We start from the raw sequence: 25,571 nt of genomic DNA, 5'->3' as shown, positions 1-25,571 counted from the left end.
CTTTTTCCCAGCCCGGTGTAAATCTGCATTTCCCAGCTGAAGACTTAACTCTTCTGATATTGTCATGCCTTACATGAATGAATCTGGACCAGGCTACTCCCATTCATCCTGGCGACTACACATATCCCATGGGTTAGATAAGGAAAATCCTTACACCTCACCAAACACACAAGCAGACAAAGGAACAACTGAATCGATGAATTTAACTTTCCGTCATAGTATTAGGTCTATATGGAAAAAGTGGCTAAACTCCCATTGTCATTTTACACAGTTAAATGTAAGCATTTTTTCAGAAGTGAAATACGCTGAATTTCAGGCCAACCAACATTTTGCAATAGAGTCTTTGTATTTTTCAAGGAGCCCTGCCATAAACTCTTGATGGGGGGTTACCGTAGCAGTTCCTGCACACTGTTACTCCATACATTACGGTCAAATTCTCCTCTTAACTCATGGAAAAGGAATTTCTTTCTATCATGAACTACCAACTTGTGCATGGAAAATTAATTTAATTTACAATTCTTCAATGATGGATGGACCCTGTAAATATCTTCTCCTTTTGACTCCTCCATAATGTATTTGCAGGCTTAAGATCAGCACAGTTTTCAGGAATAATGAATAATAGAGTTGGTGATTTAGGCTATATAAACCTATATGGCCTGTACCACACACTGATGTCACCACAGCACAGAATTTCGCAATTTCTACTGTGAAAATAAGTACATGAACTTACCAAAGGTCCAATCAGAACACAGAACAGTGACATCACAACCAAACAGTCAGAGGAACCAAACTTAATGATATTTGTTATGCCATAATTATAACATGTTGTGCCGGTCTTTAAATGTATTTAAAATATGTGTCTTTTGCCCTAAGTGATCACTTAAAAATTCATGGGATTATTGTCCATAACAAAGAGAACATAACAGCCTACGCACAGATCGGTCATCCTCCTTGTGTCTCTTCCCCAGGGATTGATGGCCCCAGACAGGTAGAGGTGCGTGATGTGACGGACTGCTCAGGCTTGGTCACCTGGTTCCAGCCCGTGGCCCAGGTGGACGGTGTCACCGTGTCCTACGGCCCCAGCTCCCACCCCACAGAGAGGACCAGCGTGGACCTGTCCACCTCAGACAAACAGTACAGCATCGACAGCCTCAGCCCAGACACTGAGTACCAGGTGTCCCTGATCTCCAGGAGGGGAGACTACACCAGTGAGCCAGTCTCTGAGATATTCACCACAGGTAGGGGCATGATTATATCCAATCCTGATAAGTGTAAACTGTGTTTGATTAAACAACATTTTAACAGTCCCAATTCCACTTCCAAGTCCCTTTTTTAAAGTGTTCCTGATGACAGCATGCTCTGGTTTAGTGCTTGGATTTGTCAAGGGTTGACTGTAAACAGTCCCTTTTATACTCCTTTCTTCTTCTTGAATTATTACAGACCTGGACGCCCCCAAAGACCTGAAGCCCTTGGGCCAGACAGACGACAGTGTCACACTGGAGTGGATGAACAGCCGGGCAGATGTTGACAGCTACAGGGTGAAGTACAGCCCCATCTCTGGGGGTTCCCATGGCGAGGAGGTGTTCTCCCGTGGGTCAGGAGACAGCACTCAGGCCACCATCACTGGTGAGGGTTAACCATGTCCAAATCCTAACATGCAATTATGTCAGTAGAAGGTTTAAGGGTTTTCGCACGTTAGGATTTGCTATGACAATCACAACACTGTTGTTCTTAATGTCAATCAAATCAGGTACTGAAATCCATCTATGTTCTTCTCGATTACTGGGCTGAAACTAATCATGTAGTCAAATCCATATTTGTTCTCCCCAATTATAGGAATGAAACCGGGTACAGAATACGGGATAGGCGTGACTGCCGTGAAGAACGAGAGGGAGAGCCTGCCTGCCACTACAAACGCAGCCACTGGTGAGAGCGTACGCCAACACATTCTCATTGGATAGCCACTGTTCAACAGCTGTCCAAGGGACCCACCACCACAGTGGCCACACACACTCTGCAGCTGTAGGTTCAACTTTCAATACAAACACATCATGATCAAATCAAATCAGATTATATTAGTCACATGCGCTGAATGCAACAGGTGTATGATGACTTACGAGCCCCTAACCAACAATGTAGTTTACAAAATATGAATAAGAATTAGAAATAAAAGTAACAAGTAGTTAAAGAGCCGCACTAAAATAACAATAGAGAGACTATACACAGGGTGTACCGGTACAGAGTCAATGTGCGCGGGCACCGGTTAGTTGAGGTAATTGAGGTAATATGTACATGTAGGTAGAGTTATTAAAGCGACTATACATAGATAATAACAGAGAGTAGCAGCGGCGCAAAAGAGGGGGGAGGGGGCAATGCAAACCGTCTGGGTAGACATTTGATTAATTGTTCAGGAGTCTCATGGCATGGGGGTAGACACTGTTTAGAAGCCTCTTGGACCTAGACTCGGTGCTCCAGAACCGCTTGCCGTGCTGTAGAAGAGAGAACCGTCTATAAATAGGGTGGCTGGAGTCTTTGACAATTATTGGGCCTTCCTCTGCAACCACCTGGTATAGAGGTCCTGGATGGCAGGAGGCTTGGCCCCAGTGATGTACTGGGCTGCATGCACGACCCTCTGTAGTGCCTTGCGGTCGAAGGCCGAGCAGTTGCCATACCAGGCAGTGATGCAACCAGTCAGGATGCTCTCGATGGTGCAGCTGTAGAACCATTTTGAGAATCTGAAAACCCATGCCAAATATTTTCTGTCTCCTGAGGGTAAGATTTGTCGTGCCCTCTTCACAACTGTCTTGGTGTGCTTGGAACATGTTAGTTTGTTGGTGATGTGGACACCAAGGAACTTGAAGCTCCCAACCTGCTCCACTACAGCCCCTTTGATGAGAATGGGGGTGTGTTCAGTCCTCCTTTTCCTGTAGACCACAATCATCTCCTTTGTCATGATCATGTTGAGGGAGCGGTTGTTGTCCTGGCACCATATGGCTAGGTCTCTGACCTCCCTATAGGCTGTCTCGTCATTGTCGGTGATCAGGACAACCACTGTTGTGTCACTGGCAAACTTAATGATGGTGTTGGAGTCATGGCTGGCCGTGCAGTCATGAGTGAGTACAGGAGGGGACTGAGCATGCACCCCTGAGGGGCCCCTGTGTTGATGTGTTGTAACCTACCCTTACCACCTGGGGGCGGCCCGTCAGGAAGTCCAGGATCCAGTTGCAGAGGGAGGTGTTTAGTCAGGTTGGTCAGGATGTAGGTGGTGAAAGTTAGGCAACAATTTGAGGCAATATGAGGCAAACATTGGTGATTTTGAAGGTTCTGATATTTCCACGTGGTTTGGCAAAGAAACTTGTAAAAAGAAAGTTAAAACCTCAGGAATACATGGAGCAGATATGAAATATGAAAGAACTGTGCTATCCAACACTAACACTTTGCCTTTCACTATCCTATACGTTTTACTAAAGGCTTGATCATTGCTGATTGATAACTTCACCACTTTCCCCCACAGATCTCGATGGGCCCAAGGACATGGAAGTGAGCGAGTCCACAGAGACAAGCATGACCCTGGTGTGGAGGAGACCCAGAGCCAAGATCACCATCTACAGGCTGGTGTACATCTCCAGGGACGGTCGAAGGGAGGAGGTGGATGTCCCTGGAACTGCCACCACCTATGTCCTGTCCAACCTGACCCCCGGTATGCTGTACACCATTTCCCTGGTCGCTGAGAGGGGCTCAAAGAAGAGCACACCCGTAACCCTGTCCGCATCTACAGGTGAGGGTTCAAACAAGATCTCTACAACTGACTCCACCCTCATATTGCAAGGCTTAAATATGTGTGGGTGATCCGCCAAGAAAATAGTTTTAGTTCTGTTCCAGGCATGGATAAAACCATAGTATCAGGTGGCAAACATTCAACATACTGAGTGCTAAATGTAAGGATCCTTTTACACCCGCTAACAGTTTTGAATGGCATTTTATAATCCTAAAAGAAAGATGTCTGCTCTTCTGGCTTGGGATGCACTAGCTTCACCAATCCAAACATATGTCAGAACGCAAGCTCTTTCTCAGATACATACCAATATTTGACAGAAAAATGTGGAATTACTGAGGGCAACGGTCCGGAAGATGTAGGCTGTAACTTACTTTAATTGGAGGGTAGAAATGGACAGCACTGCCGTCAACAGTAGCAGTGCAGTAAGACACTGAGGTTAACAGTGCAGTGAGACACTGAGGTCAACAGTACAGTAAGACACAACCGCTAAAAGCTCCCTTATCTGAATTTGTGCCTTTTTGTTTTTGTTGAGGCATCTTTAACATTTTAGTTACCCGGTCCCTGAGTTTACCACTCTCATATGTTCGGAGGACAATATCATTAGCTTTGTGTCTGTTAGACACCAGAAACCCAGACCGACAGACCTCAGGGATGTGGGGTTGAGCTGGAGGATCTGGCCGTCTCAGTTGTAACGTCCAAAGGATTTGATTTCTGGTGGGAACCAAAGGCACATGTTGTATATGATAGTTATACTGTAGAATATAGAGACACTCTGGGATTATGGGTATTAAAAGAGGTCCATCTCTGTGGAGATGCCACCGGTTCTAGAAAAATCGAGGCCTGAGGGAATCCATATGGAGGAAGCAAAGATCCTTGACACTTGAAGCAGTCACAGTTACAGGTATACTGTGTGCTTTTCTTTTGGTCTGCATGCCTTCAGTACTGATAGATATCCTTTTGTTGTTGAAAGATCTCTCATTTTAAGTCTACCTTGGATAACAAAGTTAGGATTTGAACGAAAAATTTGCGAAGTTCAAAATCAATCCTTTTGTGTTTTGCATGATGGTATTGCAATTTTGAACTGCAATGGAGCAGACAGTGCGCATGGCAATTCTTTACAAAATGGCCATTTGGCTTCATTCCATCTAGTCACTTCTTGCATGCTGAGGGTGGCATTCCTTAAACAGAGAGTGTTGCTTTCAAACTATGAAGAGGAATCCATGCCATTTCTATTCCATAGAAATTCAGATGAAGGGTATCACTAAAATTGGTAATAGCAAATATAGCAATGCATACCGTGACTGTACATGCTGTAATTCGCAGGGCATCATTTTTTACAACTTAATGTCAGCAACAATAATACGTATGGGTTGTTTAAAAACACCTTGTGAAAGTAGAAAAGTTGACACCTTAGCTGAAGAGACATTAAGAAAACCCGTCTTCCCCGGGATGGCTATTTCAGTGGTCCACTGTTTCCCTGCAGATCAGCATGTCATTCACAAAAGTTGAGTAGACTACATTTGCACACCAATTTACTCCTTCATTTGCAATTTCAAAAGCAACCACTTGCTCTCTGTAGGTATATGCCAAGTTCTGGAAAAATCCATCCACTTCATTGTCATTGCTTGCGCCCCCATTCACATGACATTTTCATCCAGAAATGTTCATGGTATTACTTGCGAAGAATAATGTTATAGTGTCCTTTGCATCTTGAACCAACTGTACAGGACCTGCGGCAACAAGACTCAAATTGAACCCTGCGGTGTTTGACCAGGGTCCTGTTGCATTATCGACATTAGCATACCACATAGTGCTCACTGTATGTATAGATATTGGAACGCAGACATAGCCGTAGGATAACCTTGGCAGTGCATGGCTTCTTCATCTGTTTGAAGTGTACTGGGTACTGTCACTACGGTGGACTACTCGGAACCTTCAACAATTAATGGCCCTCGTTCATGGGCCCATTAATGCATTAGCTGCTCGGTGTAAACGTACATCTCTGATGCATGTGGATGTTTATGGTCCCTGACAACAAAGGAACCTGCACAGTGCCATAGAGAGAACATGGTGATGAAGGCAGAATTATCACTTCCAAACCTCAATAGGAGAAAGTTAGACAAAAGGTAATGAACCTTTTGTTACTGTAATCAATCATTGTGTTTGTGTGGCTATTTATGTTTCAGCTTTTACGCCACCAGTTATTTCCTCTATCCAGATCTTCTTCACACAGGTTAACCACTCTTTTTGTTTTTCTTCTGCCCCTCTAGAGGTTACAGGTTACACTTTTAATCATTTTGGATGTACTTTGATTTACCACCCAAGTCTACCTCAACCTGATGTAGTCGCTCTGAATGTCAAAAGTGCTCAGGCGACACAGCCTCCTGACACAGGAGCTGTTCCTCCAACAGTCCTCCCCCTGGCTCCTCTGATCACAGAGGGGCCTCCATCTCCATCTCTGTTCTCCACAGGGGACCTCCTCTCTGGGGCTGAACCTGAACCAGAGGGCTGCAGCTCCAGCCTGGAGATTCTAGGGGACCGCCTGGTCAACCCCAGATGAAGCCATTGATAGCTTTTTGGTGGAGGTGAATGCTCTGTCAGGGATGGCACAATTTCATGTGACCAAGGTACCAGGAAGTGCCAAGATGGCCGATATAGAAGGCTTGTCCCCTTGGACACGATATTAGGTTTCATTGTATGGGAAGTTGGAGGGGGAGCAGTCTCTACCTCGTCATGCTTATGTCAATACAGGTACACATAGCAGTGATTCTTTGCTATAGTCATCCATAGCCATTGGTCATCTCTCGCTCTCTCCATCCCATCCCATCCGTATTCATTTCATACATCCTCTGATTCATCCACATGCCTTTGTATTCATGTGTTCCATGTCATCCAAACTGACTAAGAATGTTCTGCTGAAACACATGACAGTTTAATCCCTGCAATACATTGTATAGTTGATGTGAAATGTTAATATAACATACTGTATATGGGATATACAATATAATATGATGTGAAAAATCTATTTAGGATATATTTCACATATATTTAATTGACTCTACCATGATCTGTTTCTCTGCTAGAGGACCTGAGGCCTGTGGTGGCCAACCTCACAGTCTCTGGCGTGACATGGGACAGCTTCAATGTGTCCTGGACTCCCGAGGACGGGGAGTTTGAGAGCTTTGTCATTGAGGTGACAAACTTACAGGAAGGTTTAGAGAGCGAGAACCTCACCTTGTCTGGTGATGCCTTCAGCCTGGGCATTTCTGGCCTGAGTCCTAACACCTCGTATAGGATTGGCCTGTACGGGCTCCACAAGGGCTCCTTCCAGGAGCCAGTGTATACCGAAGTCACTACAGGTACCTGCGAATGGAGGTGTTCCCCAGGGTTCTGTCCTTATCGCTCTTTCTTTCTTACTTCTTTATCTTTCTTCCCTGTGCCTTTTGACCGGTTTTTATCTATTCCAGTTGGGATCTGTGGTGAGCCACACACACACACACACACACACACACACACACACACACACACACACACACACACACACACACACACACACACACACACACACACACACACACACACACACACACACACACACACACACACACACACACACACACAGCACTGTACCTAGCAAGCAAGCGAGATCACTGACATAACCCCCTTCAATTGAGCTTTTTATCACCAATGACAATGCTCCATTCTACCAACACCATGCCATGTGCCCTTCTTACGCTCCAGCCACTGTGTCAGTCTTGTCACCACAGGGCAGGGTTCTGGGCATCACCCACACAAACCCTTTAACCAAAACAGACAAGCTGCCCGCAAGTTACCAACCTGACCCTGTCTCTCCTTGCCCCATCCTCACATTTCATGCATGAAGCCCTCCCCTCCTCCCATTAGATGTATTGTGGTGAGTTTTGATGTGCTGCAATAAATGCAAAAGAAAAACAACCAACATCCCACCCCTCCACCTTAAACAGAGTCTATTCATCCTTATACCATCAACATCCCACCCCTCTACCTTAAACAGAGTCTATTCATCCTTATACCATCAACATCCCACCCCTCCACCTTAAACAGAGTCTATTCATCCTTATACCATCAACATCCCACCCCTCCACCTTAAACAGAGTCCATTCATCCTTATACCATCAACATCCCACCCCTCCACCTTAAACAGAGTCTATTCATCCTTATACCATCAACATCCCACCCCTCCACCTTAAACAGCGTCCATTCATCCTTATACCATCAACATCCCACCCCTCCACCTTAAACAGCATCCATTCATCCTTATACCATCAACATCCCACCCCTCCACCTTAAACAGCATCCATTCATCCTTATACCATCAACATCCCACCCCTCCACCTTAAACAGCATCTATTCATCCTTATACCATCAACATCCCACCCCTCCACCTTAAGAGTCTATTCATCCTTATACCACAGAGTCTATTCATCCTTATACCATCAACATCCCACCCCTCCACCTTAAACAGAGTCTATTCATCCTTATACCATCAACATCCCACCCCTCCACCTTAAACAGCGTCCATTCATCCTTATACCATCAACATCCCACCCCTCCACCTTAAACAGAGTCTATTCATCCTTATACCATCAACATCCCACCCCTCCACCTTAAACAGAGTCTATTCATCCTTATACCATCAACATCCCACCCCTCCACCTTAAACAGCGTCCATTCATCCTTATACCATCAACATCCCACCCCTCCACCTTAAACAGAGTCTATTCATCCTTATACCATCAACATCCCACCCCTCCACCTTAAACAGAGTCTATTCATCCTTATACCATCAACATCCCACCCCTCCACCTTAAACAGCGTCCATTCATCCTTATACCATCAACATCCCCAATCTTCATAGACTGAGTCATTAACCTTGATAGCTCATTTGCCTGCTGGAGTCCATGCCTTAACTGAGTGGACAGAGCGACTGAGTAACCTGGGACATGTTGGTCACTCAGTTAAGGCATGACTCCAACAGGCAAATTAGCTATCAAGGTTAATGCTACGGGGGGCGATAGTCATTTAGACAGGTTACCTTCGCATTCTTGGTAACACAGGGACTTTGGTGGTCTGGTTGAAACATGAAGGTATTATAGACGGGGTCAGGGAGGGGTTGAAAATATCATTGTCACTTGCCAGTTGGTCAGCACATGCTCTGAGTACATGTCCTGGTAATCAGTCTGGCCCTGTAGCCTTGTGAATGTTAACCTGTCTATAGGTCTTACTCACATCGGCTATGGAGAGCGTGATCATACAATCGTCCAGAACGGCTGGTGCTCTCATGCATGGTTCAGTGTTGCTTGCCTCAAAGAGAGCATAAAAGGCATTAAGCTCATCTGGTAGACTTATGTCACTGGGCACATCATGGCTAGGTTTCCCTTAATACTCCGTGATAGTTTGCAAGCCCTGCCACATCTGACAAGCATGAGAGCCAGTAAAGTAGGATTCAATCTTTGTCCTGTCATGATGCTTTGTTTTTGATGGTTTGTCGGAGGGCGTAGCAGGATTTCATATAAGCATCTTGATTAGTGTCACAATACTTGAAAGTGGCAACTCTAGCCTTTAGCTCAGTGCGGATGTTGATTGCAATCCATGGCATCTGGTTGTGATATGTATGTACGGTCACTATGGGGACGTCATCGTTGACGCACTTATTAATGAAGCCGGTGATTGATGTGGTAAACTCCTCAATGCCGTCGAATGAATCCCGGATCATATTCAAGTCTATGCCAGTGAAACAGTCCTGTGGTTTTAGCATCCACTTCATTGGGCCACTTCTGTATTGAGCGCTTGTACCTCCTGCTTAAGTTTTTGCTTGTAAGCAGGAATCAGGAGTCTAGAGTTATGGTCAGAAATGGGAGGGTGAGGGAGAGTTTTGTATGTGTTTCTATGTGTGGAGTAAAGGTGATCTAGAGTTTTTTTCACCTCTAGTTCCACAGGTGACATGCTGTTATAAATGAGGTAAGACAGATTTGAGTTTTCCTGCATTAAAATCACCGGCGTCTAGGAGTGCCACTTCTGGATGAGCATTTTCTTGTTTGCTTATGGCCTTATAGAGATGGTTGAGTGCGGTCTTAGTGCCAGCATAGGTTTGTGGTGGTAAATAGACAACTATTAAAAATATAGATGAAAACTATTTTGGTAAATATAATGGTCTACGGCTTATCAAGAGGTATTATAACTCGGACGAGCAGAACCTCAAGACTTCCTTAATATTATAGATTGTGCATCAGGTGTTGTGAACAAAGAGCTGCCGTTCTGTTCTGCCGATTAAACAAAGGCGGAAACATTGTGTACAAATAAAGTTAAGATCATTGCAAAAAAATATGTAAATAGCGTAATTGGTCAGGAGGCGTAAAACCAAAAATGTCAACAACAAATATCCAAATCCTGTCATGGTGAGCTAGTGGGCTTGCCGGCTTTTGTTCCAGTCCAGCACTAAGGACAGGTGAATAGTTAATTATTTGAAACTGATGTGTTGTACTGGAACAAAACCCGACATTACACACTCAGCAGCCGTCCAGCGCTGAAGTTGGAAACCCTTTCCTGAATTCAACGGTACAGTTTTGTCAACCATAATCCTCAAGTCTAGCAAATCCAAAGCACACTTTTACTGTCATTGATTCCCTGTCCTGTCCTCTTTCTCTCTCCGACTCTTTGTCTATCTGTCACTCTCCCGGTTTGTGTCAAGTGTCTTCCTCTGTGTCTTGTCTGTGCACTGAACAAAACCTAGGCTACAAATCGATTCTCAAATCAAATCAAATCCAATTGTATTTGTCACATACACATGGTTAGCAGATGTTAACGCGAGTGTAGCGAAATGCTAGAATAGAAGCTGGTCCTGACCTGGCTCAAATTGGGATAATGATGATGCACTTATATGCCACATGTCATTGTTATTCATGTGACACATTATGATCAGTTCTGATTTGTTTCACGACAATAATAATAATAATAATAATAATATATGCCATTTAGCAGACGCTTTTATCCAAAGCGACTTACAGTCATGTGTGCATACATTCTACGTATGGGTGGTCCCGGGGATCGAACCCACTACCCTGGCGTTACAAGCGCCATGCTCTACCAACTGAGCTACAGAAGGACCACTGCATGATCGTCATTCTTCACCACATCCCCCAAAAGCTTGCCTGTTGTATTGTCAAAATGAAAATGTTCATGTAATACATTTTTGTATATATATTCAAAGGCTATAGAGAATGGCAGGTGGGAGGCGAGTGCCATGTGAAATTGCACTTATTATTCTCATATCTTTGATATGCAAAATCATCTACAATCTGTTTTCCTCACCTTAAATAGATAATTGAGTATGTTATAGCCAACAGTGTGACATAGGCATATTGTATTGCACATTTGAGCTTATTTGGAAATCCAATAAGTGTTTCTCCCTTTAGTGAGCGAACAAGCGGTTGGCAATCTGTATGTATCTTACTTAACATCTGAGACTTTCTCCATCTCCTGGACTGGCACTGAGGGAGAGTTTGCCGGTTATGTCCTGGATATGATTGATTCTAACTGGTTGAGGAAGCCAGATGAATATAGCATTTCCCAGAATGCAATGTCCCATGTAATCACCGGGCTAAGGCCCAGTACTGACTATATACAGTTGAAGTCGGAAGTTTACATACACCTTAGCCAAATACATTTAAACTCAGTTTTTCACAATTCCTGACATTTAATCCTAATAGAAATTCCCTGTCTTAGGTCAGTTAGGATCACCACTTTATTTTAAGAATGTGAAATGTCAGAATAATAGTAGAGAGAATGAGAATGATTTATTTCAGCTTTTATTTCTTTCATCACAGTCCCAGTGGGTCAGAAGTTTACATACACTCAATTAGTATTTGGTAGCATTGCCTTTACATTGTTTAACTTGGGTCAAATGTTTCAGGTAGCCTTCCACAAGCTTCCCACAATAAGTTGGGTGAATGTTGGCCCATTCCTCCTGACAGAGCTGGTGTAACTGAGTCAGGTTTGGCCCATTCCTCCTGACAGAGCTGGTGTAACTGAGTCAGGTTTGGCCCATTCCTCCTGACAGAGCTGGTGTAACTGAGTCAGGTTTGGCCCATTCCTCCTGACAGAGCTGGTGTAACTGAGTCAGGTTTGGCCCATTCCTCCTGACAGAGCTGGTGTAACTGAGGTTTGGCCCATTCCTCCTGGTTTGGCCCATTCCTCCTGACAGAGCTGGTGTAACTGAGTCAGGTTTGGCCCATTCCTCCTGACAGAGCTGACAGAGCTGGAGCTGGTAACTGAGTCAGGTTTGGCCCATTCCTCCTGACAGAGCTGGTGTAACTGGGTCAGGTTTGGAGGTTCCTCCTGACAGAGCTGGTGTAACTGAGTCAGGTTTGGCCCATTCCTCCTGACAGAGCTGGTGTAACTGAGTCAGGTTTGGCCCATTCCTCCTGACAGAGCTGGTGTAACTGAGTCAGGTTTGGCCCATTCCTCCTGACAGAGCTGGTGTAACTGAGTCAGGTTTGGAGGTTCCTCCTGACAGAGCTGGTGTAACTGAGTCAGGTTTGGAGGTTCCTCCTGACAGAGCTGGTGTAACTGAGTCAGGTTTGGCCCATTCCTCCTGACAGAGCTGGTGTAACTGAGTCAGGTTTGGCCCATTCCTCCTGACAGAGCTGGTGTACAGAGCTGGAGCTGGTGTAACTGAGTCAGGTTTGGAGGTTCCTCCCATTCCTCCTGACAGAGCTGGTGTAACTGAGTCAGGTTTGGCCCATTCCTCCTGACAGAGCTGGTGTAACTGAGTCAGGTTTGGCCCATTCCTCCTGACAGAGCTGGTGTAACTGAGTCAGGTTTGGCCCATTCCTCCAGAGCTGACAGATTCCTCCTGACAGAGCTGGTGTAACTGAGTCAGGTTTGGCCCATTCCTCCTGACAGAGCTGGTGTAACTGAGTCAGGTTTGGCCCATTCCTCCTGACAGAGCTGGTGTAACTGAGTCAGGTTTGGCCCATTCCTCCTGACAGAGCTGGTGTAACTGAGTCAGGTTTGGAGGTTCCTCCTGACAGAGCTGGTGTAACTGAGTCAGGTTTGGCCCATTCCTCCTGACAGAGCTGGTGTAACTGAGTCAGGTTTGGAGGTTCCTTGCTCACACATGCATTTTTAGTTTAGACATTTATATATTTATTTAAATTTGCATCGGGCCGCTTCTCCTGACAGAGCTGGGATTCTGGTAGACTGGAGTCGGTTTGGCCCATTCCTCCTGACAGAGCTGGGCAGTCATTCATTTTGATTGTAACTGAGTCGGGGCCCATTCCTCCTGAGCCCCCCAGAAGAGGGTGTAACTGAGTCAGGTTTGGCCCATTCTGGAGCCTGAATTTGGCCCATTCCTCCTGATGGTGCTGAGTCAGGTTTGGAGGTTCCTCCTGGAGCTGGTGTAACTGAATTGGCTTCATGAATTTTTGGCCCAACAGAGCTGGTGTAACAGTCAGGACAGATAAATCACCCATTCCTCCTGACAGAGCTGGTGCCCTTTGCCCATTCCTCCTGACAGAGCTGGTGTAACTGTTTTTCCTTGCTCAACATGCAAAACAATCATAGTACGGTACTTTTTTGTTACCCAGAAATAATTTGATATGAGATTTTTTTTTAAACGGCTGCATTTTTTTAATTGGACCTTTTTGTTAAAAATAATTTGATATGAGATTTTTTTTTTTTAAACTTTGGACCTTTTGAAACACTGACAAGGCAGAAATGTGTGCCCCAGTAGCAAAACAATAGATGATGACCTCTCCAGGGACACAGCCAAGTTTAAGAGGGACTAATATGCAAGATGTGGATATAGTGTTCCAGTGAACATTACAAAAAGGTCTGTCTGGACACAATATTCTTGGATGAGAATCTTCACTTTAGTGTTTCAACACCCCCTTGTCTGCATGACATTTGACAGTTTTTATTGTGAATGTATCACTCATTTCTAAACATGATATCAATCAATTACGCTATGTGCATGACTAAATTCTGCTTATTGAATTTGGGTTACCTTTGCAATCATTGCACACTTCAACTACCATATGTATTCTAACCACGTCTTATCCTTCCCCCTACCCGACCATAACCACCCCTCCCCCCCAAAACAACTCTCACTCCCTTTAGCATCATTACCCAAAGTCGAAAACTTTACTATTTTAGAGATCACCTCATTCGGCTTCCTTGTGTCCTGGGAGCCACCTCATCCTCGACAAAAGGAAGGGGCTCCCTCTACTGTTGGCTTCAGACAGCCTGTCAGACAGGCTGGCTACTGGAGGCCCAAGGAGTTCACTGTCCCTGGCAAGCAGAGCTTCCTGAACATCTGGGGCCTGATCACTGGCATAGCCTATGAGGTCAGGCTTACTGGGGTGTCCAGTTCTGGGCTGGTCTCCCGACCACAGTGGCAGTGACTGGTACCACCCACAGAGGCGGCATTGCCGTTCAAAATTAGGGGTTATTAGCCCCCTTCCAATTTGATCAATTTGTAGGATAAAAAGATATAGATTATTTCACACGCAATTCAATCAAATACATTGAATTTGGTGCTCTGACCACACTACACACTGTAGGCCAAATTCTGAGATACACTCAAGTAACACAAGTAACTTGAAAGGATAGTTCACCCAAATTACAAAAGGACAGACACATGGTTTTGCATTTGTGGCTCAAATCCCATCCAAGTCATGGGACCGATATTAGCATTTTTTCAGATGTCATGTGTGACTTTGGTGAGAAAAAAACGAATATCGGTCCCATGACTTCAATGAGATTTGTGCCACAAATGCTAAAACATTAGCATTTGCAAGCAGTGCCAGTTAAACTAAACCAAGGCATGGATTGCTGTTATACCTTGTCTATAGACTGCTTACAGGGTAAGGAAACCAGTACAGTATGTCATTTTGTCATTTGGGTGTCCTATCCCTCGAGGATTTGGCCCTGTACAAAGGTGCTTCTCCATCACAGTGAGGTGTCATTGGGACAGCTTGTGGGATCGGTCACCATTCAGTTGTAGTGAAAACACAGGTGGACTTGACTTAGCCTACTGTTTTGATTCTGATGACAATTAAGTCATTAGACTTTATTGACCTATTCAATGGGGTGATTGATTCCCAACTTGAACTTTTACTGTAGGCCTATCACAAAATGAGTAGCCTTTACACTGTAATCTTCTGAGAAAGGATAAGAAATTGATGCCATAAATTCCTTGCTTTGGTGGAGAACCCTCAACCCAACTCACGACCTCCAACATTTCTCATCCTTTTCCAGAGTGATCTGATTACTCTTAATCTCTTCTTCATCCTCTTCCTTCTCCTCGAGGTTTTGCTTGTGTTTTCATTTTGAAGTTTTAATTGTTACAGTGAAGAAGTGCGACGTGCTCTGCTTTGTCCTCTCTCCAAAATATGAAAACGTGTTTTTATATTTTAAACTATGTTTTTCCTCAGATTCATCATAATGAGACGCTAAACTTTACGGTCTAAAGGATGTTGTTTTCAGTGGACACATTACTGTCACATCACTGTCACATTACTGTCACATCACTGACACATCACTGTCACATCACTGTCACATCACTGACACATCACTGACACATCACTGTCACATCACTGACACATCACTGTCACATCACTGACACATCACACATCACTGTCACATCACTGACACATCACTGTCACATGTCACATCACTGTCACATCACTGACACATCACTGTCACATCACTGTCACATCACTGACACATCACTGACACATCACTGTCACATCACTGTCACATCACTGTCACATCACTGACACATCACTGTCACATCACTGTCACATCACTGACACATCACTGACACATCACTGACACATCACTGACACATCACTGTCACATTACTGTCACATCACTGACACATCACTGTCACATCACTGTCACATCACTGACACATCACTGACACATCACTGTCACATCACTGACACATCACTGTCACATCACTGACACATCACACATCACTGTCACATCACTGACACATCACTGTCATTACATGTCACATCACTGTCACATCACTGACACATAACTGACACATCACTGTCACATCACTGTCACATGTCACATCACTGACACATCACTGTCACATGTCACATCACTGTCACATCACTGACACATCACTGTCACATCACTGACACATCACTGTCACATCACTGTCACATCACTGTCACATCACTGTCACATCACTGTCACATCACTGTCACATGTCACATCACTGTCACATGTCACATCACTGTCACATGTCACATCACTGTCACATGTCACATCACTGTCACATCACTGACACATAACTGACACACCACTGTCACATGTCACATCACTGACACATCACTGTCACATGTCACATCACTATCACATCACTGTCACATCACTGACACATCACTGTCACATCACTGACACATCACTGACACATGTCACATCACTGTCACATCACTGACACATCACTGTCACATGTCACATCACTGACACATCACTGTCACATCACTGACACATCACTGACACATCACTGACACATGTCACATCACTGACACATCACTGACACATCACTGTCACATCACTGTCACATCACTGACACATCACTGTCACATCACTGACACATGTCACATCACTGACACATCACTGTCACATCACTGACACATCACTGTCACATCACTGTCACATCACTGTCACATCACTGACACATCACTGTCACATCACTGTCACATCACTGACACATGTCACATCACTGACACATCACTGTCACATCACTGACACATCACTGTCACATCACTGACACATCACTGTCACATCACTGTCACATCACTGTCACATCACTGACACATGTCACATCACTGTCACATCACTGACACATCACTGACACATCACTGTCACATGTCACATCACTGACACATCACTGTCACATCACTGTCACATCACTGTCACATCACTGACACATGTCACATCACTGACACATCACTGTCACATCACTGACACATCAATGTCACATGTCACATCACTGACACATCACTGTCACATCACTGACACATCACTGTCACATCACTGACACATCACTGTCACATCACTGTCACATCACTGACACATGTCACATCACTGACACATCACTGTCACATCACTGACACATCACTGACACATCACTGTCACATGTCACATCACTGACACATCACTGTCACATCACTGACACATCACTGTCACATCACTGACACATCACTGTCACATCACTGACACATCACACATCACTGTCACATCACTGACACATGTCACATCACTGACACATCACTGTCACATGTCACATCACTGACACATCACTGTCACATGTCACATCACTGTCACATCACTGTCACATGTCACATCACTGTCACATCACTGACACATCACTGACACATGTCACATCACTGACACATCACTGTCACATGTCACATCACTGTCACATCATTGACACATCACTGTCACATCACTGAAACATCACTGTCACATCACTGTCACATCACTGACACATCACTGACACATCACTGACACATCACTGTCACATCACTGTCACATCACTGTCACATCACTGTCACATCACTGTCACATGTCACATGTCACATCACTGACACATCACTGACACATCACTGTCACATCACTGACACATCACTGTCACATCACTAAGAATTGCTTGACATAATCAAGCAATATCTAAGTTTCACCTGTAAATATTAGATTGATAAGGCATTAACAAAACCAGTCTTTGTTTCCAGTTGAAAACGTCAGAGGATGGTAAGGAGTTAGCTCGTTACGACCTTAGGTAGGTTAGGTTTTGTTAGGTACTGTTTGGCATAGGCATGTCTTAGTGTCCAGTCTGGAGCGTGAAGTCAGGAATTCTGCTTGTTGGCTTCTGCATAGAAACCTAGTGGTGCCAGAAGTCCTGGTCTGCCCTAGAACGCCTATGTAAATTCTGATTGCCAAAACAGACTCAAACATTTTTTAGGAGGCCATTTTGGGCTCTAAAATGTGTTTACTATGATCAAGTTCGATCCCCATGGTGAATTATTTAAAAGTTTGATGCAAATTGAGATATTTAATGAAATAATGATCCATTCTGAGGACAATGTGCTGACACAGACCAATCACGGGCCGGCAGGTTAAGAGGAGGCTCCGGGTTGGCTCTCTCAGGCAGGATGAAAACAACTACATTGACCATGACCCTTTTGTTAGTTACGGCCACTTTCATCATGATTCTTAGCAATTGTTTTGGAGTCATTATCTCCTGGATTTAATGTCTATGGGCATAGCAGAGAATTTCTGACCAAACTTAACGATACTTCCTCAATACCTCAATTTTCAAAACGTCCACGTCTAGTTGAAGGGGGTTCGTTTGAATTAAGAAAATTAAATATATATATATATATATATATATATATATATATATATTAGTATTTATTAAACAGTAACATGCAAAACACAAAAAAACAGAACAGCCAGAGGGATTACAGAAATACATAACAAAAAATACATACGTTTTAAATACTTTAAATCGCTTTAAAAATCAGAAAAAAAGTGTTTTTTCTTCAGAAATGTTGATGTATGAAACATTTTTCTAATAAAATAAAGAGATTTACAGCATACTGGTGTTCGATTGTGGAATCAGTGTAGTGAAATAAAATGGCAAACTTTGATATTTCAATGGTTGTATCCATTTTTATTTAACCAGGCAAGTCAGTTAAGCCTAGGAACTGTGGGTTTAACTGCCTCTTCAGGGGCAGAATGACAGATTTGTACGTTGTCAGCTCGGGGGTTTGAACTAGCAACCTTCCGGTTACTAGTCCAACGCTCTAACCACTAGGCTACCCTGCGTGTTGCCAAGATCAGTCCAGAACACCTCACAATTTAAACAATTACAAAATAAATGTTCAATAGATTCAGTTTCTAGTTCACAAAAACTGAATTAACTGGTAACATCAGGTATATATTTAGCAATCAAGCTATTACACGGATATAATCTATGGATAATCTTAAAGGAGATCTCCTTTACCTTATTCGTCACTATAAATCTGAGTGGAGTGAGCCAAGCATGGCGCCAGTCCACAAATGATGAAGCTCAACAAAATATAGCAGAAGGAATAGAATTACAGAAGAAAATATACCTTAATAAAACGATTGTTGAATTTCTTATCTAGTATACCTATGCCATTCACCTGGATTTCGCTTACAATAGCAGATGTTCCAGAATAGCCTTAGCCAAATAAATTAAGACTCAGTTTTTCACAATTCATGACATTGAATCCTATTAAAAATTCCCTGTCTTAGTTCAATTAGGAACACCACTTTATTTTAAGAATGTGAAAATAATAGAGAGAATGATTTATTTCAGCTTTTCTTTTCTATCATCACAGTCCCAGTGGGTCACTCAATGAAAATTTGGTAGCATTGCCTTTAAATTGTTTAACTTGGATCAAATATTTTGTGTAGCTTTCCACAAGGTTCCCACAATAAGTTGGATGAATTTTGGCCCATTCCTCCTGACAGAGCTGGTGTAACTGAGTCAGGTTTGTAGGCCTCCTTGCTCGCACACGCTTTTTCAGTTCTGCCCACACATTTTCTACGGGATTGAGGTCAGGGCTTTGTGATGAATACCTTGACTTTGTTGTCCTTAAGCCATATTGCCACAACTATGGAAGTATTGTCCATTTGGAAGACCAATTTGCAACCAAACTTTAACTACCTGACTGATTTCTTGAGAGTTGTTTCCACAGAATTTTCCTCCCTCATGATTCCATCTATTTCTCTAAAAAGTATGACCTTTGTCTTCATGTGCAGTTTCAAATCGTAGTCTGGCCTTTTTATGGCGGTTTTGGAGCAGTGGCTTCTTCCTTGCTGAGCGGCCTTTCAGGTTATAGGTATAGGACGATATAGGACTCGTTTTACTGTGGAAATATATACCTTTGGGACCTGTTTCCTCCAGCATCTTCACAAGGTCCTTTGCTGTTGTTCTGGGATTGACTTGTACTTTTCACACCAAAGTACATTCATCTCTAGGAGACACATCACGTCTCCTTCCTGAGCGGTATGACGGCTGCTTAGTCTCATGGTGTTTATACTTGCGTACTATTGTTTGTACAGATGAATGTCTGTAAACAATTGTTGAAAAAATGACTTGTGTCACGCACAAAGTAGATGTCCTAACCGACTTGCCAAAACTATAGTTTGTTAACAAGACATTTGTGGAGTGGTTGAAAAACGACTTGTGTCATGCACAAAGTAGATGTCCTAACCGACTTGCCAAAACTATAGTTTGTTAACAAGACATTTGTGGAGTGGTTGAAAAATGACTTTTAATGACTCCAACCTAAGTGAATGTAACATCCGACTTCAACTGTATCTACTGTTTTCGCCTTTTTCAAGCCATAGTTTTTCTGGACCTTATAAAGGCTCCTCTAGCGTTTTCCTCATAAAATGTATCTAGTTGATTCTGTAAATCATTCAATTTAGCTTTCTCATTAAGATCAAGATGCTCAATTTCTGTGATATCAGCAATGAACTTAGAAAGCTCAGATACCTAATCTCCTCCTTAAAGCAAGCCGTTTCCCATAAGCAATACAGGCTGAACGGATTTTACATTTCAGCAGTTCCCAGTATTTCCCATTTCTGCATTAGAGGTAGCTAAATTCCAGTAAAAACTCAATTGATTCTTGAATTTTAAAAAATTCTATCATCATGAACTAACAATAGGTTATTACATTTCCAATAACCACCAGAGTATTTATTTTCATCATTAATACATATTCTTACAGTCAGCCATATGACTTTATGATCAGTCAGGACTGCAGGCACTATTTTTACCTCTACAGTGTTGGGCTCAAGGCTAGAGGTTATCACCCACAAGTCAATTCTTGATTGTACTGAAAAATCTCTATTACTCCATGTGTACTGTTTGTTTCTCTCCAGGGGTTTTAACTCTCCGTAAGTAAATTATGTCCAGGCTTTGGCAGACATTCCCCAATTTGTTCACACCAATGTTAGGCCTATGGGGCAATCTATCAGTCTCATTATAATTAACCATATTCAAATCCCCACCAACTATAATCTGATTGGATGGATAATTTCTCAGAAGACTTTTAAGAATTTCCTCAATTGCTTCTATATGTAAGTCATTTGGAAGACAAGAACAGTAATCCAAATACATTACACAACACAAATAATCTGTCCATATGGTTGATGAACGCTACTACCCAATGTCTATTGGTGTCCATTTGAATAAACAAAAATGGCCCAGTGAAATTGTGTTGTAAAATTATAGCCCCAGCTGAGTGATTAGTTCCGTAGGCCAAGAAAATGTCACAGATTTTAAAAAAGAAGATAGTCCTCTTTGCACGAATGTGTTTCTTGAACGAATACAAGATCTGCGCTGCAGTCCTTACAAAAAATAAATAAATACGTTCCACTTCAGCAGGTTTCGTATCCCCCTGGCATTGATTGACATAAACTTCATGTTCATATATACAAAATAGAAAGGGAAATCCTATGCAATCTCTACTCTACCCTCTCCTATAAAAAGGTGCTTCATAAATGTATTAACAGAAGTCTTACCTCGTAAACAATAGCAGCACAATTCAAAACTAGAATACTCTGTTTGTTGTTGGGGAAGGGGCTACCTTGTTAGCCTAATGACGGATCAAATCACTCAGGTCAAATACATTTTCCTGTCAACAGAAAAAGTGTCAGATTCCCCTGTAGTGTCCACCTTTTCTCGATTTCGGCCCTGTCGGGACGAGAGGCCACAACTTTCCCCTTGCTGCCTTGTCTACTGCAGTCAGGTCCTCACCGAATTTAAGTGCTCTCTTTCAGAAAGGTGCTTTCCTTTGCTTTCTTCCAAACTGCATCTCTTGCTGTGCGGAAATCGAACAATGAGCGACATTCACAGCCATGTACATATATCCTTCGGGGAAGTCCGGGGCCACACGGTTACAAATGTCACTTACTTTGCGCTTTACATTCTAACCCTGGTCCTCGGGGACACCGTAAAGCCATAGCACCCACCTTCTCCTGTATCGCTCTGCTTCCAACAAGTGTTCTTGCATGTCAGCCATGGTCTTCTCCTGTGCAGGACACATTTAAGATCTTCGATACTCTCTTATGCATGATCCAGAGGTCTCGAGGTCACCGATTTTTGATGTGTTTTCGTGTATGATTTTCTCCAAACCATCGGCTCTTTCATTTATCTTTGCAGTGACCGCTTCGATTATGTTGACCTGGAGTTTGCACAAAGACATTTATTTTTATTTTTTTTCTGTGTATTTTTGGGTGCAAGGCTATTGAGTGGAGTTTCTGAATCAACTGACTTTCCAGATACCTCAATTTCTTCCCCTGACGACTCAGGTGGCGGTTTCTCTCTGGTTTATGAGTGGTCAGCTAGTGACTGCATTCTCCTCCCTTTGCTCTTTATTTTCTTCCACCAAGTTTCAGATCAAATTAGCAGTCTACTGAGCGTTGTTCTCTGTTGTGTTTCCTAAAAACCGAGTTTTGTTACATTTAAGTAAGTTTGAGAGGGATAAAAGTTAAGGTTACTCCGAGCAAGACAAATTATTGTCTGCACTCGACGCCATCTTCTTCTCCCCCCCAAGAAAATGAAATAAATGTTTTGCTTCATGAGGTAATCCAACCATGTCTACACCGTCATCTTGTCTATCTTCAAAACCGGTGTTGCTCTTCTCTCAATTTTCTAAATTCAATCGAACCCCGTGCAATTAGACACAGACATTTGGAAGACATTGGTTGTAATTCCAAGTCAGGAATTGAGGAAGTATCGATAAGTTAAGGTTGGTCGAAAATGATCTGTGCTATGCTGAACAGTACCTATCTAATAATGCCTATTCACCAGCTTAAACAGAGTAACGGTCTGACTAGGCAATATTTTTTATAGCTAGTTAGGCCTTTGGACCAGGAAAACACAGACAAATCAACGTGCCATTTTCAGCATGAAAAGTCAGTTGACCTATCCAGTCATTTGTTTCTTTACCTTCGAATGCACTGAATGTAGAACTGGCATTATGGACGCATGCGGGTGTGGATGGATTGTTTAGCCAACATCCTTGGCTTGATGCAACAATAATGGAGAATAGTGGGCCTGTAAGTGGATGTCAACTTGCTAACTGACTTCAATAAATGTCTCCACAACCATGAGCGTGTCTATGTCTATATCAAAGGAATGCAAAGCACCGTGACTGTGACCGCACGCTAACGATTTGAAAGCATGGCAGAGTGGCGGCAAGTTTATGAGAATGTAACCAACAACCGGTATGTGTACTCACCTTTTCCGTCTGATCGCCGAAAGGATGCCTTCCTCAATTATGCTTTCTAGTAATTCGATGTATGTTTCTCGACAAATTGAAGTGTTTTGCGTTTCCAACCAGAGCCTGAGCCAGAAGTGGAGCACATGTTTGTCTCGGACATCACAGACAGTTTACACCAGGCCTGGATTGCTGATGAAGAAATGTTTGATAGACTTGTGATCAAAATTAGGGACTCCACAAAGTTTGGGCATCCACGAGAATGAAATGTCCTCGGTGATGAGGGAACCAAAGATTTAAATTTAACAGGACTCACCGGAGGCACCGGGTGTAAAATTGGGCTGTACGGTGTTACATTGGAATGGGAGCTCCAAATTACCGGTGTTGCTCGAACAGATATTTTAATAGAGGATCTATTGTGCCAAAGCACAATGTGGTCTATATCTCAACTTTTAACTGTCTGGTTTCTCTGGAAACGGGCGTCTACAAGAAACAATAGGCTACTGTTCTTTGTTTGACTGGGTTTTCTGATCATGCATTTTGTTGTGACTGGTTTTATTTTCTCAAGAGGTATATGCCTTCAGGGAAATGCCTTAATTGCCACTGATCATACTTTGATGTGCTAATAATCCTAGGCCTGCTGAGCATACTTCGGGGTTTAAGGGGCATGACCATTGGTTTTTCATGTTTCTTTTTCCCCATTTGATATTATTTTCAGGAATATGGAGACACCATCTTGCATTTGATCTGTGGTGCTTCTTATACTTGAAATGCAGATCAAATTCCATGTGTTTTGATGCCCATTGTAGATTCATTTTCATTGCCTATACATTTTTACTGATTAAACTGGTTAAAGAGTTAAAGACACAAACATATGAGCTTTTTGCTGCATGTTCGAAAAAAGTTGAATGTATTGGTATTCATGCATCGAAATGTACTCATTAAATGGACTCCCCTTCATAGCCTATAATAGGGATGTATGATCACACATATCACCACTGTTGATATGTACATTGTGGGTTGCAGCACATGTTTCAAACCTACTCTGACTGAGGGTGATTATGGTGGGCCTTTGTACGTTTTCAGGTACTGTGTTTTCTCACTGGAATTTCATGTCTTTCATTTTAGCAAAGTCTTTGAGTACATTTGTGTGCTTTTCTGATTTCTCACTGCGCATATTGACTTACCACAGGCAATAGGACTATTGCATCAAATAAATAAACTGACCTCAGTAGAATCGATTCCTGATCAAAAGCCAAACTCAAACAGATCAATCTAACTTTTGTTGTTTTTGTGCTTGCCTTTTTTAACCCTGAACCCATCGCTGTGCCAGGCCTGGGCGCTCCAAGGGGCATCCGCTTCTCTGAGGTGACCGAGTCCTCGGCCATAGTCCACTGGACCATGCCTCGTGCCAGAGTGGACAGCTACCGCATCGTCTATGTGCCCCTCCAAGGAGGTGAGTGAACAGGCTTCAATAGTGACAGTGAAGTCTACCAATTCTAATAAGGATATTGAACTGCATTGATATAGTACTTTTGGCCTCAAAAGAGCCTAATGTTGGATGGGTTAGGAGGAATTGTCTCTCTAGTTTTCTCTCTAATTGGACAAAGCACTCCCTCTAGTGGACCATAGGCTTCTTCACACAATCACAGTAGTCTCTCCAACTGCTACCAAGGGAGAGAAAGGAGACTATTCACTTGAAGTGGATTTAACAGTACAATTGAACAAAAATGAAATCTGTTTATGAAAATTGATTGACTCTTGAGTAGAAGAATGTAATGTGACAAAAATGCTATATTTTCTCTCATCAACAGGTAGCCCAATGACGGTGCTTGCGGATGGGACTGAGACCCAGGCCTTGCTGCCTGACATGTTGCCAGGGGTGACCTACCAGGTGACCATATTCTCCATGAAGGGCCTGGAGGAGAGTGACCCAGGGACAGACACCATCACCACAGGTGTGTGTGTGTGTGACTTCTGTTGAGCCTACATTTATATCAATCTGAATTGACCTTTTACTAAATACATGAAAATACATATACAGTTACATTAAAGCCACAGTGCTATGATGAGAATAGACATTATGAGCCTTTCATAATTCATTAGCTTTCATACATTCTTACTCAGTAGCAGATATTGTACTTCTCTACTTGTACCAACCAGTCAATTATTCCATGATAAAGTATCACATCACTGTATAGAGGCGGTCGTAGTGCCATTGCTGTAAACCATATTACCGACACACAGGCAGTCATGAGTCATGACTGCAGTAAAATTCCACGTGACCATTGAGTCACGATAATCTCCTTTATGCACTCTGGACATGCTTTTGTAGTGAGTATCCAATTTGCCAACGACCATCGGGTCCTTATCACCTGGCACTCTGGGCTCTATTGTCCCTCTAACCAATCTGACATCGATGCAAATGCTTTTGAAAATCATATCAAACACATATCATCAACACAGTAGGC

General features: G+C 43.0%; 1 protein-coding gene across 3 annotated transcripts in view; it reads left to right on the top strand.

The window, feature by feature from the left end:
* The window catches only part of LOC124006712 (tenascin-like), a 63,589-nt gene that overhangs the window by 31,311 nt on the left and 6,707 nt on the right, over nucleotides 1-25,571 (top strand). For 2 of the 3 annotated variants that reach the window (XM_046316820.1, XM_046316821.1), the window contains exons 8-14: nucleotides 969-1,238; nucleotides 1,441-1,626; nucleotides 1,837-1,926; nucleotides 3,515-3,778; nucleotides 6,862-7,137; nucleotides 24,434-24,556; nucleotides 24,915-25,058. In XM_046316820.1, coding sequence (XP_046172776.1) covers nucleotides 969-1,238; nucleotides 1,441-1,626; nucleotides 1,837-1,926; nucleotides 3,515-3,778; nucleotides 6,862-7,137; nucleotides 24,434-24,556; nucleotides 24,915-25,058 — 1,353 coding nt within the window. The remainder of the gene's footprint in view (nucleotides 1-968; nucleotides 1,239-1,440; nucleotides 1,627-1,836; nucleotides 1,927-3,514; nucleotides 3,779-6,861; nucleotides 7,138-24,433; nucleotides 24,557-24,914; nucleotides 25,059-25,571) is intronic. The other variant, XM_046316822.1, reaches the window with a different exon arrangement.

This window comes from Oncorhynchus gorbuscha, linkage group LG20 (genome assembly GCF_021184085.1).
Source record: "Oncorhynchus gorbuscha isolate QuinsamMale2020 ecotype Even-year linkage group LG20, OgorEven_v1.0, whole genome shotgun sequence".
In the NCBI taxonomy this organism is placed as follows: Eukaryota; Metazoa; Chordata; class Actinopteri; order Salmoniformes; family Salmonidae; genus Oncorhynchus; species Oncorhynchus gorbuscha.
The sequence above is the reverse complement of the archived record's forward strand: the minus strand, read 5'-3'. Positions and strand labels throughout refer to the sequence as shown.